Source organism: Leopardus geoffroyi, chromosome C2, assembly GCF_018350155.1.
Source record: "Leopardus geoffroyi isolate Oge1 chromosome C2, O.geoffroyi_Oge1_pat1.0, whole genome shotgun sequence".
NCBI classification, from domain to species: domain Eukaryota; kingdom Metazoa; phylum Chordata; class Mammalia; order Carnivora; family Felidae; genus Leopardus; species Leopardus geoffroyi.
In genome coordinates, this window is record NC_059333.1 from 27,681,675 (window position 1) to 27,694,452 (window position 12,778).

General features: G+C 34.7%; 1 protein-coding gene across 6 annotated transcripts in view; it reads right to left on the reverse strand.

Moving 5' to 3' along the window:
* Nucleotides 1-5,245: 5,245 nt before the first annotated feature.
* The window catches only part of USP25 (ubiquitin specific peptidase 25), a 148,924-nt gene continuing 141,391 nt past the window's right edge, over nt 5,246-12,778 (reverse strand). For all 6 annotated transcript variants that reach the window (XM_045501613.1, XM_045501610.1, XM_045501611.1 and 3 more), the window contains 3 exons: nt 10,744-10,867; nt 6,899-7,094; nt 5,246-6,687 (listed from right to left, as the gene is read on the reverse strand). In XM_045501613.1, coding sequence (XP_045357569.1) covers nt 6,515-6,687; nt 6,899-7,094; nt 10,744-10,867 — 493 coding nt within the window. In that variant the 3' untranslated portion in view covers nt 5,246-6,514. The remainder of the gene's footprint in view (nt 6,688-6,898; nt 7,095-10,743; nt 10,868-12,778) is intronic.

Below are 12,778 nucleotides of genomic sequence, written 5' to 3' on the forward strand. Positions count from 1 at the left end.
TTGCTTGCCAATCCTACTGTGTTGACCTAATGTCAGTTGATTCCAGTCTTCAACTACTTTCACAACTTCTGGAACTATCTTCACTGCGTACCTTAGAAGTAGCAAGAACAGTTAAGTAGTGAACTGTCTCAGACATTTGTGCACCAAGTCCACAAGTACCCCTATTTTGGAGCTCCAAGGTTCTGGTAACCCCATCTTCTCCCCTTTTGTTTCCTCACTCCTGGAAACAGTGGCTACGTCCTGTAGGTAGGATCTCTGGGTTGTCCCCTATGCCTCTACAACATCTCCTCTGTTGAAATACCTACTGTGGGCTTTCCTAGTTGAACACATGCTGTTAGAGGTGCCATCTGAAAAGCAGGTGCCATAAAGTAGTTAATGGCAAGATAAAGATAAAAAGACATAAATGTTAAAGACGGACTTTCTCAAGCTAACACACTTTACAGGTGCTTGAATGTTCTCGTGTTGTCAATAAAGGAAAATGTCCACATCAGCAAGGATCTTGGGCATTTCTGTCCAATACAACTTTCTGTGGTAATGGAAATGTTCTAAAGCATGTTGTCCAATTTAGAGCAATGTGGCTAGTATGACTAAGTAATTTTAACTTTATTTTGATTAAATAGCTGTAAGTAGCTAGTGGTTATCATATAAAAAAATGCAGGTCAAAGATGGCTGCAGGGCCAGAGAACTGCAAGACTGCACCTCTAGTGAGTTGCCAGATAATTTAACAGGTGCTGAGGAAACAAAACCAGGATGTTATTTCTCTCTAAAGGAGCTCTGTCCAGCAATGGCAGACAGACATGTAAAACCTCTTTGAAAGATTGTTCTGCAAACAGTATAGAAGATTAACTGTAGGGGCAAGATCAAAGACAGAGAGGCCAGTGTATCATCTGTATTTCAATGAATGAATGAATGAATGAATGAATGAAAGAAAGAAAGAAAGTGACAGTGGGCCATTCAGGACCAAATCAATTGTCCAAATTAAGATGAGAGACAAGAGACCTCATCAACATTAGTAGTGAAGAAATGCATGAAAAGGTACTAAAAATCTTGCTCTGTTGACACTTGGTAATTAATATGAAATAAAAATAGAATTGTGAAATATTCCTCATGTCTGGATTATTATACTATTCAGTATAATACTATACTATTATACTACTCAGTATACTATAGTATAGTATAATACTATACTATTATACTATTCAGTATAATGCTATAGTATAGTATAATACTATAATACTACACTATACTATAAGAGAATCAGGTTTGGCAAGAAGTGATGAATTCACTGTGGCATGTGCAAAGTTTGAAGTGCCAGGGAAATATCCAAGCCTGTATGTTGACCACACAATTGGAAACATATATGGGTCTAAAAATGCACAAAGTTGGTTTGGTTAGAAATTAGAGACACAGACTTGTGAATCATCAGCACGTAGGCAGTAAAAGAAGACAAACCAGTAGATAAAACCATCCAGAAAAGGTGAAGATTTAGAAGGGGGCCAAGTACAGAACCTTGACAGCACTCACATTTAAGGAGTAAGAAAAAAAGGAAATGCAGGTAGGAATGAGGGTAGCCCAAAGAAGCCTGTCTCAGGAAGGCAGATTCTGAAAATCAGCAGTAACCAACAGTGACAAATTATAAAAAGGAATGACAATTTTTTTTTTAATGTTTATTTTCAGAAAGAGAGGGAACATGCGTGTGAGTGGGGAAGGGGAAAAGAGAGAGAGAGAGAGAGAGAGGAAGATGGAATCCCTGTCAGCGCAGAGCCTGACACAGGGCTGGGAACTCATGACGAACCATGAGATCATGACCTGAGCTGAAATCAAGACTCAGACTCTGACTGAGCCACCCAGGTGCCCATGGGCTGGCAATTATCGAACATTTACTATGTGGCTGCCATTTTCCAAGAGTTTTATATACAGAAAACCATTTACACTTTTAAGAGAATCCTATAAGGTAGGTTATACCACAATCCCATTTTATAGATGAAGAAATATAATAAGGCATAGAAATGTTCAAGAGTAACAGCTGTACAATAGTTGGCCCAGTATCCAGACCTGGCAGTCTAGTTCTAGAGCCTGCAGTCTTAACCACTTAGAAAAGAGAGAGAAGTTCAGAAAGTTGTGACTGAAAAACATTTGAGCATAGCTTTGGCTAGAGCACATACAAAAATGGGCATGCTCTATGGCTGACGGGACCATCAGCAAATTTAAATCCCTTGCCTTTTCATGTGACATACAAGAAGGCAAAAAGCAAATTTTTCCACCCTACTTTAGCTAGACTCAGTCTCTAAGATAAGGGCAGAGTTCATTCTTAGAAAAATGAAGTTGGGGAAACACCTACCAAATGTTCTCAAACTAGTTCTCACTTTAAAAGTCTCTTAAGAATCTGATAGATATGACCTAGAAACCTTTTTTACTTTTATTTATTTATTTTAACGTTTATTTTTGAGAGACAGAGAGAGACAGCATGAGTATAGGAGGGGCAGAAAGAGAGACAGACACAGAATCCGAAGCAGACTCCAGGCTCTGAGCTATCAGCACAGAGCCTGACGTGGGGCTCGAACCCACCAACTGTGAGATCACACCCAAGCTGAAGTCAGACACGCAACCGACTGAGCCACCCAGGCGCCCCTAGAAACCTTTTTAAAAGAACACTTCTCATATGCTTCTGATGCACAATCAGGATTAAGAATACTAGACTCGCTCTGAATTACTGAAAAAGTAAGAACCATTTGATAAAGGAAAAACTGTGCAGGCTGTGGGCTGCTGTAAGGCCAAGAGTGAGCTTTTTTTAAATTCTACAGAAGAGCAAATATGCCCCCCCCCCCCCATGATGTACTTTTAACCATATAATTCATTTTACATTTTATATATTTTTTGTATTTTATATTTTTCTCATAACACTGGGTTATCAATATCCATTTCCTTATTACATCTTGGTTACCTAATAATAATTAAGTGTAAATGTACAGTTACAGAGGTTAAAAGTTGAAGGGTATCATACCCAATAGCCCCATTTTCTTGGTAAGGCAAAGGAAAAATCATCCTGTTTTACTGGAGCTGGCACTGAATAGGAGGTTGAGAATGGTAGTGGTTTGAAACAGCCATTGAGAAAAACCGTATATAGAATGAACAGGATATTTGAAATTCTGATATATATACATGTATGTATTCAACTGTGTATACAGTTCCCTCAATCAGGACTCAAATACTTTTATTATTAGGGTCACATTATTTATTATTTTATTATTGCCATTTCTAAAAAGCCCACTAGAAAAAGAAGGAACTGGAGGCCAGAAATACAGGAGTGGGGAGGAAAAAGGCCTATATAATAGATGACCTTCTCTCTTTCTGCTCCCCTCAAAAACCCCACACTTATGTGTATATACTGCATAACACTATCCAAACATGGAAAAATATGTGGCCACAATGGCTGACAGTAGTTAACTTCCAGGCTGGGGGTGGAATGGGGGATGGAAAAGGGAAGTCGAGTAGGTAAGAATAAAACACTAGCAAAACAGAAACCAGATCCATGGTATAAATTTAGGTGAAAATGATGAATAAAGCCCCACATAATAAAGGGCAAATCAACATGGAGTATTGCATTCTTTCAACAAAGATTTGTTCAATGAAAACACACTGAACTGAATAGATGAATGCATTGTGAGCAATTCTTAACTTGGTTTCTTATAACTTCAAAATAATTTTTAGGATATGGTGAAAGTAAAAGAAAACAGTAAGTAGATCTAACAGCAGAGCCATAGATATTTGCATCATAATCTTGAGGTTAAAGGGAAGAGGCTAACAATCATACTTCTGCGTCTGGAAAGGAGGTATATATAACCTGGGCCATCATATTCTGTGGACTGAATCGTGTCACCAACCTCCAAAATCATATGTTGGAGCCGCTACCCTCAATGCAACTGTATTTGGAGATAAGACTTTTAAAGAAGACTGAATGAGGTCGATGAGGTTGTAAGGATGGCATCCTCATCCAGTAGGACTGGTGTCCTTATAAGAGGAAGAGACACCAAAGATGTGTATGTGCATAGAGCAAAGGCCACGTAAGGACACAGCAAGAAGGCTGTCTGTAAGCCAAAGAGAGAAGCCTCTAGAGAAACTAAACGTGCCTACACATTGATCTTACATTTCTAGACTCCAGAACAGTGAGAAAATAGATTTGTTTTATAAACTACCCACCAAGTTTGTACTGCTTTATTATGGCAGCCCTGAGACTAATTTACATACTCTGGATGAAGTTATCATGGGTATAACAAATGATATTTGATCTTGTTAATGATGTAAAATAAATTTAAAAAAATGATTAAACAGGGGATCCCTACTCACTGCCTCCAAGCACCTGTGTGACTACACTTTTTGGGGATGACAAAGACACTGAACTCTGGAGAATTAGGTATAGGAGGAGAAAGTCCACCTTAGTCTCAATTAATATAAAACTAAGAAAATGAAATCTTTAGTTACTTCCTTGAAATTGCAAGTGCAGGAAATACAAGCTTCTAACAAACAAGGGGTCATAAGTAAATGGAAATTAAACAGCATCAACTGAAGGTGCATAAAATGTTACTGATAGTTTTATTTAGTGCCGTGGTTCTAGATTAGACTAGACTGAAACTTATTGATATAAAAACAAGTTGTTTCCCCAGGTCTTGAAAAAGGTCATTTTTAAAAGAGTATTTCAGATTCACTACCAAGAATGAATAAACTGGCTTTTAAGAAGAAAGTAAATACAAAAATAATACTTACCTTCAGCACAAGAGCCACATAGGATTCCCTGGATGTGCCTTGTGAAGGGAGTAATGTCCGTATGGTGTTTGAGCACTTTGTGTCTCAGTGGTCAATTATACACATAAACACAAACAATTTTACCATTATGGCAGAATATTATAAAATACTGAAGACAGTTTACAAATGCTTTGATGATACATACGGAGTTTTTAAACTTTGGACAGGACTTGAAAACCAATGTAGAATACCAATTCTGCTCAGTGGAGAATTTAAAATCTAAACCAAAACACATTTTGATAGCTACAACAGGCAAAATCTAACCTTAAAACAGAAATGGAATCAATTCCTTGTCATTAATACCTTAGTAGTACATTGATATCTTGATAAGGAACATTATACAGTAACTTAATATTTTCTTCTTCCTCTATCTGGGATCTTTTATCAGAGGCACTTATAAAGAGTTCTAGTTTTGGCGACGCTATAACAAACATACACATAGTATAATGATATATTTTACTATGCTAACAAAGTATCATTTATAAAGAAATTTTTATAAATTCAAAAATAGGTTATTGGTAACATGATTACCTTTAAAGCATCGATTTTCATTCACAATATTACTTCATTAATCTTAAACAGCAGTTCCATCTACAAAAAGTTCTACAGCTTTTTCTTTTTGAAAAGGAGGAAAATAAAAGCAGGTAAGATACTCATAACTTCTAGTTCAACAATATCAACTTCATTTCACAGCATTGATTAGTAGAGAACATTTTCAATTAAAGTGGTATACAAGTTACAAAAATAGAATGATTATATAATGCAAAACATTGTCCTCCATTATGAAGAATGTGTGTGTGTGTGTGTGTGTGTGTGTGTGTGTGTGTGTGTGTGTATACACATATACAGATTTCTTATAAGTTTCACTATTTAAATAGCCCTTATTCAAGTACTTTTTTTCTGGTATCTCTTGAAATTATCACCTTGCTATATTATTTGTAAATACATAAAAAAATAAAAGGTTAATCTAAGGAAAAGTTAAAAGTTTCAGTGTGGTTGACTTAAGTATCAGCCGTTCACTTCAGTGAAAACCTGATGTGAATTCAAAACAGGTTTAGGTGCCATACTAAGTTTTAACAACTTAGTCAAAGATATAGATATATTTAAGTGTCAATACTTAGTAAACTTCCAATGTGCTACACAGACAAATTAAAAGTTTGTATTAATCTATTCATCTATCCACCTAATCTTAAACAATCCCCAGACAAAATTCATTTTTATATAATTAAAATGATACACTAATATACAATATACCTGCTTACAAACACATAGGTAGCCATAAATAAAACTTTATTCTTTAATTTCATTTACAAGCTACCAAGTATTATGTATCGTACACAGTGCTGAACACTTAAATGGTTGTAGTCATGGAAGGATCCAGACTGAATGGAAAGCTGTAGATAAAGAAAAGATAAAAGCAAAGTAATACTGTAACAGAAAGGTGGCAAAAGCATGGCTTTGCCATAATGAAACCAATCAGATTTGTAATTGTACATCAGTTCTGGTTAAAACAAAGTCTGAGCGCCATGCGATTCTCAGCTTTATTGTCTGCAGTCTGGCTAAAGTCTCTATGGTCTGTCTGTCTTTTGCAGTTATTAAAATAAAAAAAAGTTAAAAACTATAGCAGCAACAAGCAAACCCTGTGACAGGAAGGCAAGGGTTAAGAACTAAAAAAAGTTTATACAGTGTGTTCAGGGAAAGTGTGTGCAGTTTATCTTCCATCAGCAGGAGTTCGACTGAGGGATAACATGATTCGGGCAAACCGCTCGCAGAGTTCATGTGTGGAATATGACGGTAACTTCGGTGGTTCATGGAAACCTTTAATCTCAGTAGAACAATCAAGCAGTTTTGGCAGAAAATCCGTCAGCTTCTCTTGGAGGTTTGCTGTAAATACAAACAATTAGATATAGCTAAAGACAGAGAGGGAAAGAAATAGAAAAAAAAGGGAATGACATGTATGTAAAAATACTATAATGTAATATAATATTTTTACATGAATGTAAAAATAATATAAAAAATGACAAGAATAAATAACATCTAATTCCAACTACAGTTAATCCCAGCTGAAGTGTCCACGAGCATTGTTTAAACTTACATTCCATTTCTTGTCCAAGATAGGAACACCATCGATTTCTCATGTCTTCCACAGCAAGAATATCTTTCTCTTCCATTTCATCCACCAATAACAAGGGCAAAAATGGGACAATAAACTCATTCATAATAATCAAACCATTGTTTACTTCTCGGTCCTCTCCAGATTCAAATAGTTCTGCAGCTTGCTCATTTAATTTCTTAATGCATTGAGAAAAAGAAAAAGTTTTGTTTTTAACTAAATAAAAATCCTGTGTTAATACTGAAGACAACAGAAAAAGTATGTTCACAAACAGTATTAGAACAAATGGCAATCAAGAAAAACCATCTCTATCTGTTCTAGCGTGAAGTCTCTTAGAAAAAGCTGTGCATACGAGAATAACAGAAACAAGAACGAAAAGAAGTGGGGAAAATACTGTTGTCATGTTTTTAAAGTTCATGTTCAGCTTATAATTTTCTGATTATCACTACAGGGACCATATTTTAATTCTCCAGAGGTGAAATTTCCCCAATTCTAAAATTTGGTGTGCCATCAAAGTAATTAAAAAAAAAAAAAATTCAGACGCCATATTATCTTTGAAAAACACTTTATCATCTTCTCCATAAATGCCAATTGAATAAATACTGTTATATTTCTTGAATCTAAAATTTAAAGGTAATCAATTAGTTCATTATTCCTTCAAAAAATTCTTACTGAGTACATGAGATATGCCAGAGACTATTCTAGATTCAGGGGAACCCAACTGATTAATACAGAAAATTCTCACAGAGTTTACAATTTGGTACAGAGATTAGCAAACTTCTGTAAAGGAGAAGATGGGAAATATTTTAGGCTCTGACAGCGATACAGTTTCTGTTGTAACTACTAAATTCTGCCATTGTTACACAAAGACAGCCATACATAATATGCAAATGAGAAGGTATGACTATGTTTCAATAAAACTTTATTTACAAAAACAAGTGACAGGCTAGAGCACAGGCCAGTTGTGCTGACCCTTGATAGCAGAAGACAGAAATTCATGAGGTAAGAAATACAGACTTAAGAAACAGATAAGGCATTATAGGTATAGTAAAAGTTATAGTATTTAAGGGTTTAGGTGAAATCTTAACATTTAGAGCATGATAGATATGATTTTGAAATATTCATAGTTAAGCTGAATTACAAAATAAAAATTATGTTATTTCTCATGTTTATATTTTATCATTCTTGTGTAATTTATATCTTGATTTTGTAGAGAGGCTTATGTTAGTAGTCTAACTCAGCCACTAAGCAGTGGCTTGAGTAAATAAGCAATCTCTTAGCTTCAGTTTCTTCATATGCAAAATGAAATATCACCTTTTTTAGACAGTGGTTGAGAGGATTAAACAAGAGCCTTTAAGTATCTAGCATAATTTTTACAATATGCATTCAAACTTATAATAGTTACTACCATTCTGAAATTAATGTTATCTGAAAACAACCTAAATATAGTACACCCAAAGCCAAACTTATTCGTCATCTTAGATTCCCCAAAGCCAAACACAAAACTGTAAAGTCAAGCAGTTTTGACAACCCTATTTCCTTCTTTCTACTCATCTAATAGTTACCAGGTCCCTTGATTTCACTTCTTCCACCATCTTTTATGCCCTCTTCTTCATACCCACTGCACTTCTGCCTTAGTTGAGGCTCTCTCCTTCTTCCCTCTCTAGGGAAGACTTCAATCTCTACTCCTTTCCAGTTCACCATCTAGTATACTACTTACAGCCAGATTTATTTTCTGACAACAAATGTGACCAAGCCAAACCTACTCAAACTTACAAAGGTACATGAGAATGCTGCATAAGCTTCAACATAGGCTGACATCAACAAGTATTGTTAGCTTCATCACTTGCACCTAACCCTGCTCCTCAGAATCTAGCCCCAGTGGATCTATCTTCATTTTCTGTTGTATACTTTCCAGGTCTTTTCATATGGTGTCCCTTTGGCTGGAACATTTTTCTGCCTTCTCTACAAGGCATAAAAATCCTATTTGTCCATCAAGATCCAGATCAGTGTTCAACTTATCCCTTAAGGTTCTCCTTGACAACTACAAGCATATTTTGCATATTTCTCATAAAGACACTTAATCTGGAATATAAAAATCATTTATGGTACAGACTGAGTTCTTGGGGGATGGCAAATAAACAGGTCTTAACTGTCTCTGTATCCCTCAAACATGACACTCAGCAAATACTCAGTATGAAAAACCCTGAAAGGAACACTAAAATAACCCTCATGCAGTGTCATTTAAATCCCTATGAAACACCAAACTAGGTGCGAATGGTTTAGTATCATAATATGGGGTAAAACATTCTACCATTTTTTTCATATTTTAAAATAACCATCACGTTTTGGCTATATTTATATTTAAAATAGCTTTACCAAATTATTGCCATATCCCAAGCCTTCAATTTTTACATTAAAAATTGCTTTAGTTCATTAAATATATAAATATATACAATTCTGCATTTTTTAAATCTAAAATATACACAATTCAGGTCTTCCTTCTTGAGGAATGATTAAAAACCTTTGAAACTGGCCAAATTAAGAACTATCCTCAATGGATGCTAATCACTAACAATTCAAGTTCTAAAATATACTCAAATGCAATAAAAGCAGCTGAGAGAAAAATAGTAAGATCATCGTCATCTAATATTCTCATTTGAAAATTCTAAAGACATATTAAGATTACGAGTAGCTTATGTAGTTCTACTGCAAGAAAACATTTTATCAGCATACCACTTAAAGTTTTTTAAAGTATACTTAAATCATGTAACTTAAATAGGTTAAAAAATCATATACCCTTGAATATCTTTGTGTGTATATATACATATATATTTCTCCTTGTACAGGAAAAAAAAAATTGCAGCTTAGGTGTTCACAGTATATAACAGAATGATGTTAATAGTTAACTAAGAATTAAATTTAGGGGTGCCTGGGTGGCTCAGTCGGTTAAGCATCCGACTTTGGCTCAGGTCATGATCTCGTGGTTCGTGAGTTCAAGCCCCGTGTCGGGCTCTGTGCTGACAGCTCGGAGCCTGGAGCCTGTTTCAGATTCTGTGTCTCCCTCTCTCTCTCTGACCCTCCCCCGTTCATGCTCTGTCTCTGTCTCAAAAATAAATAAACGTTAAAAAAAATAAAAAAAAAAAAAAGAATTAAATTTAATCAGAAAAATGTATAAAGATGGAATTTGTGATCTTATACATCAAAGTTAGCTGACTTGAGAAATATTAACAAAGTACTCCAGACCTTTAGAAACTAATTTGGTGCTACAAAACTGCTAAAAAGACTTTTTTAAAGTTTATATAACAACAGTAATATTTCTGCACATAGACAGTGAAAATATTTGAGGAAAAAAAACTACCAATGACTAGGTGGGAAAAAAAGGATACTGTATTACAATGAATCATTTAACACTATGTACACCAAATCTACTATTGTATTTTAAAAAACTCAGAAAAATCTATTATTTTTCTGGAATAATAATTGCTGATGGCCTGTGCAGTCCCCCCCTTCTCTCACCAAAAAAGGGAATAGTAGAATAGTGAAGAAACCAAAATATAAAATTAATTATTTTGATCCTATATTAAGAACATTTCTGGTTACCACCTGCAATATTTAGGACCAATAAAGAGAAAAGATAATAAAGAATTGAGTGCATTCCTGCATCTTAAGCGATTATACCCAGATTACATCATGATGATGTCATCATCCTGATACTTTCCTCATCAGAGTTTATAGTCAATCACTTCTATAGGAGTCTGGAAAATCTGTTCAGTGTAAGATAAAACAATAACGTAAACATGACCTCCTAAGTACATTCAACTTACTAGTAAACACTCTCTTCTATAATGTGATATCAATTCTTCATCATGTCCTCTGTATCGGCCTTTGGACAAGAGTTCTTTGTTATTCTGATAAGCGCAGATAAGGAACAGCAAGGAATCTATATAACTTAAAAATTAAAAGAAACATAAGGCATTATTTCATCTTTGTAAAAAAAAAAAAAGTCAACTACAATTATAAAATACTTAAGTATACATTTAAATTTTGATTATCCAGAACATTACAATAAATGTATCATCTAAAAGCTGTTTTAGCAACAGCCACATCTGAGACCAGGAGATAGTTATGTCATAAAGTAAAAAAACAAAAACAAAAAAATGGAGCTAGGCTAGAGGCACCTGGGTGACTCAGTCAGTTAAGCATCTGACTTCGGCTCGGGTCATGATTTCACAGTTCCTGAGTTCGAGCCCTGCATCGGGTTCTGTGCTGACAGCTCAGAGCCTGGAGCCTGCTTCAGATTCTGTGTGTCCATCTCTCTGCCCCTCCCCTACTCGTACTCTCTCTTTCTCTCTTAAAAATAAACATTGAAAAAAAATTTTTTTAATGGAGCTAGGAATTAAGAAAAGACTGGGAGGAAAAAGCCCGTAATTATTGAATTCAGGTAGTTCCTCTCTCCTGATTCCCTGATGTCTTCCATTTAGACTGATAGGGAAGTCAAGAATCTACTTTTTTTAACAACATAATGTCATTTTTGTTTGAAGAAAGGGTCAGATTGCTTTGTTTCTTTATCACAAACATCGTGTGTTTCATTCAGTGACTATTCAGGTATTTTTCCGTGTGCACCCATGGTTCTCATCATGGAGAATAACATAATTGGTAGAGGGGAGAATATCCAAAGGAAATGGGGAAGTAGAAATGGAAAAAAAATGCTTCTACAGCTGGACATTCTGGTAGAATACACACACAAAGAAGAGTGTAGGAACATAACAGCTGGCGGGTCGGTCTTTTATAAAAAGTTTAACAAGTAATATTAATAATGTTACATTAACATAAGTCTATATGTTACGAAGTTCAAACTAGGTTTTAGAAAGGGAGGAGGGTAAAAATGTTTGAGGATTCTATCTACCTCTAAAACAGTTATCCTCTCTCAATATGGGGTAAGAAATAAATATAGCTATATATTTGTATAACTGAAATATGAATGATACTAAGATGTCTCCTTTGTGCCAGTTTTTCCAGTTACAACATACCTTCTTATAGATTAATTCAGAAAAATGTAACATTCTAAAAGGCGAAATATTATAAAGAAACACTTTTAAAACTCTAGGTCACATTAAGTTTTTATTATTTAATTTCATGTGCTTAAATATAAATCAATTCTGTACTTTGAATATAAATGTAGAATTGGAAACTAACGTACACATTAATGGCCTCTCATATGACACACCTGAAACTATTTCATAAAAAATAAGTTATTTCATACACTTTTTTGAAAAGGCTTCTCCCAGGAACTTGTTTTTGAGAAAACTTAAGAATATGGGATTTTATTTTGAAAAAATATAAACATAACCTCAGGTAAAGGTTTTTTGTTTTATTTATGAAAGAAGAAAAGAAGGGAGTGATAATAACATTAAATACTGTTTTACACCACTAAATTAGTCTGCTGGCACATCTGCCTTCTCTTTTATAGCTATTAAGTTTCCTATTAAAAAGTCTCAGCGAATGACATTCATATCTGGCCTTCAAGACCTGAGTCACCTCTCTAAGAATAGCTCTGAAACTGTGGCCCTGTTCCAATTTTCTACTGAAGCACACAATTTCCATATTTTATCAACCTTTAAAGTGCTTACAAACATATCTTCAAATAAATCACAGTAAGACTCAGCAGTCCAGGTACCACATTCTTATTTTAAAGTAAAATAAGACCATGTACCCCGTAGACTCTTTTGATCCTCACTTGTACTATTATAAAATTGTGGTTCCTAAAAACATGATTTCACTTCACTATTCACAGACTTGACAATGGCCTATCAATCAGTATTCATTCAAAGTTTTCAAGTTTTGTGTTTTTATTTAAAA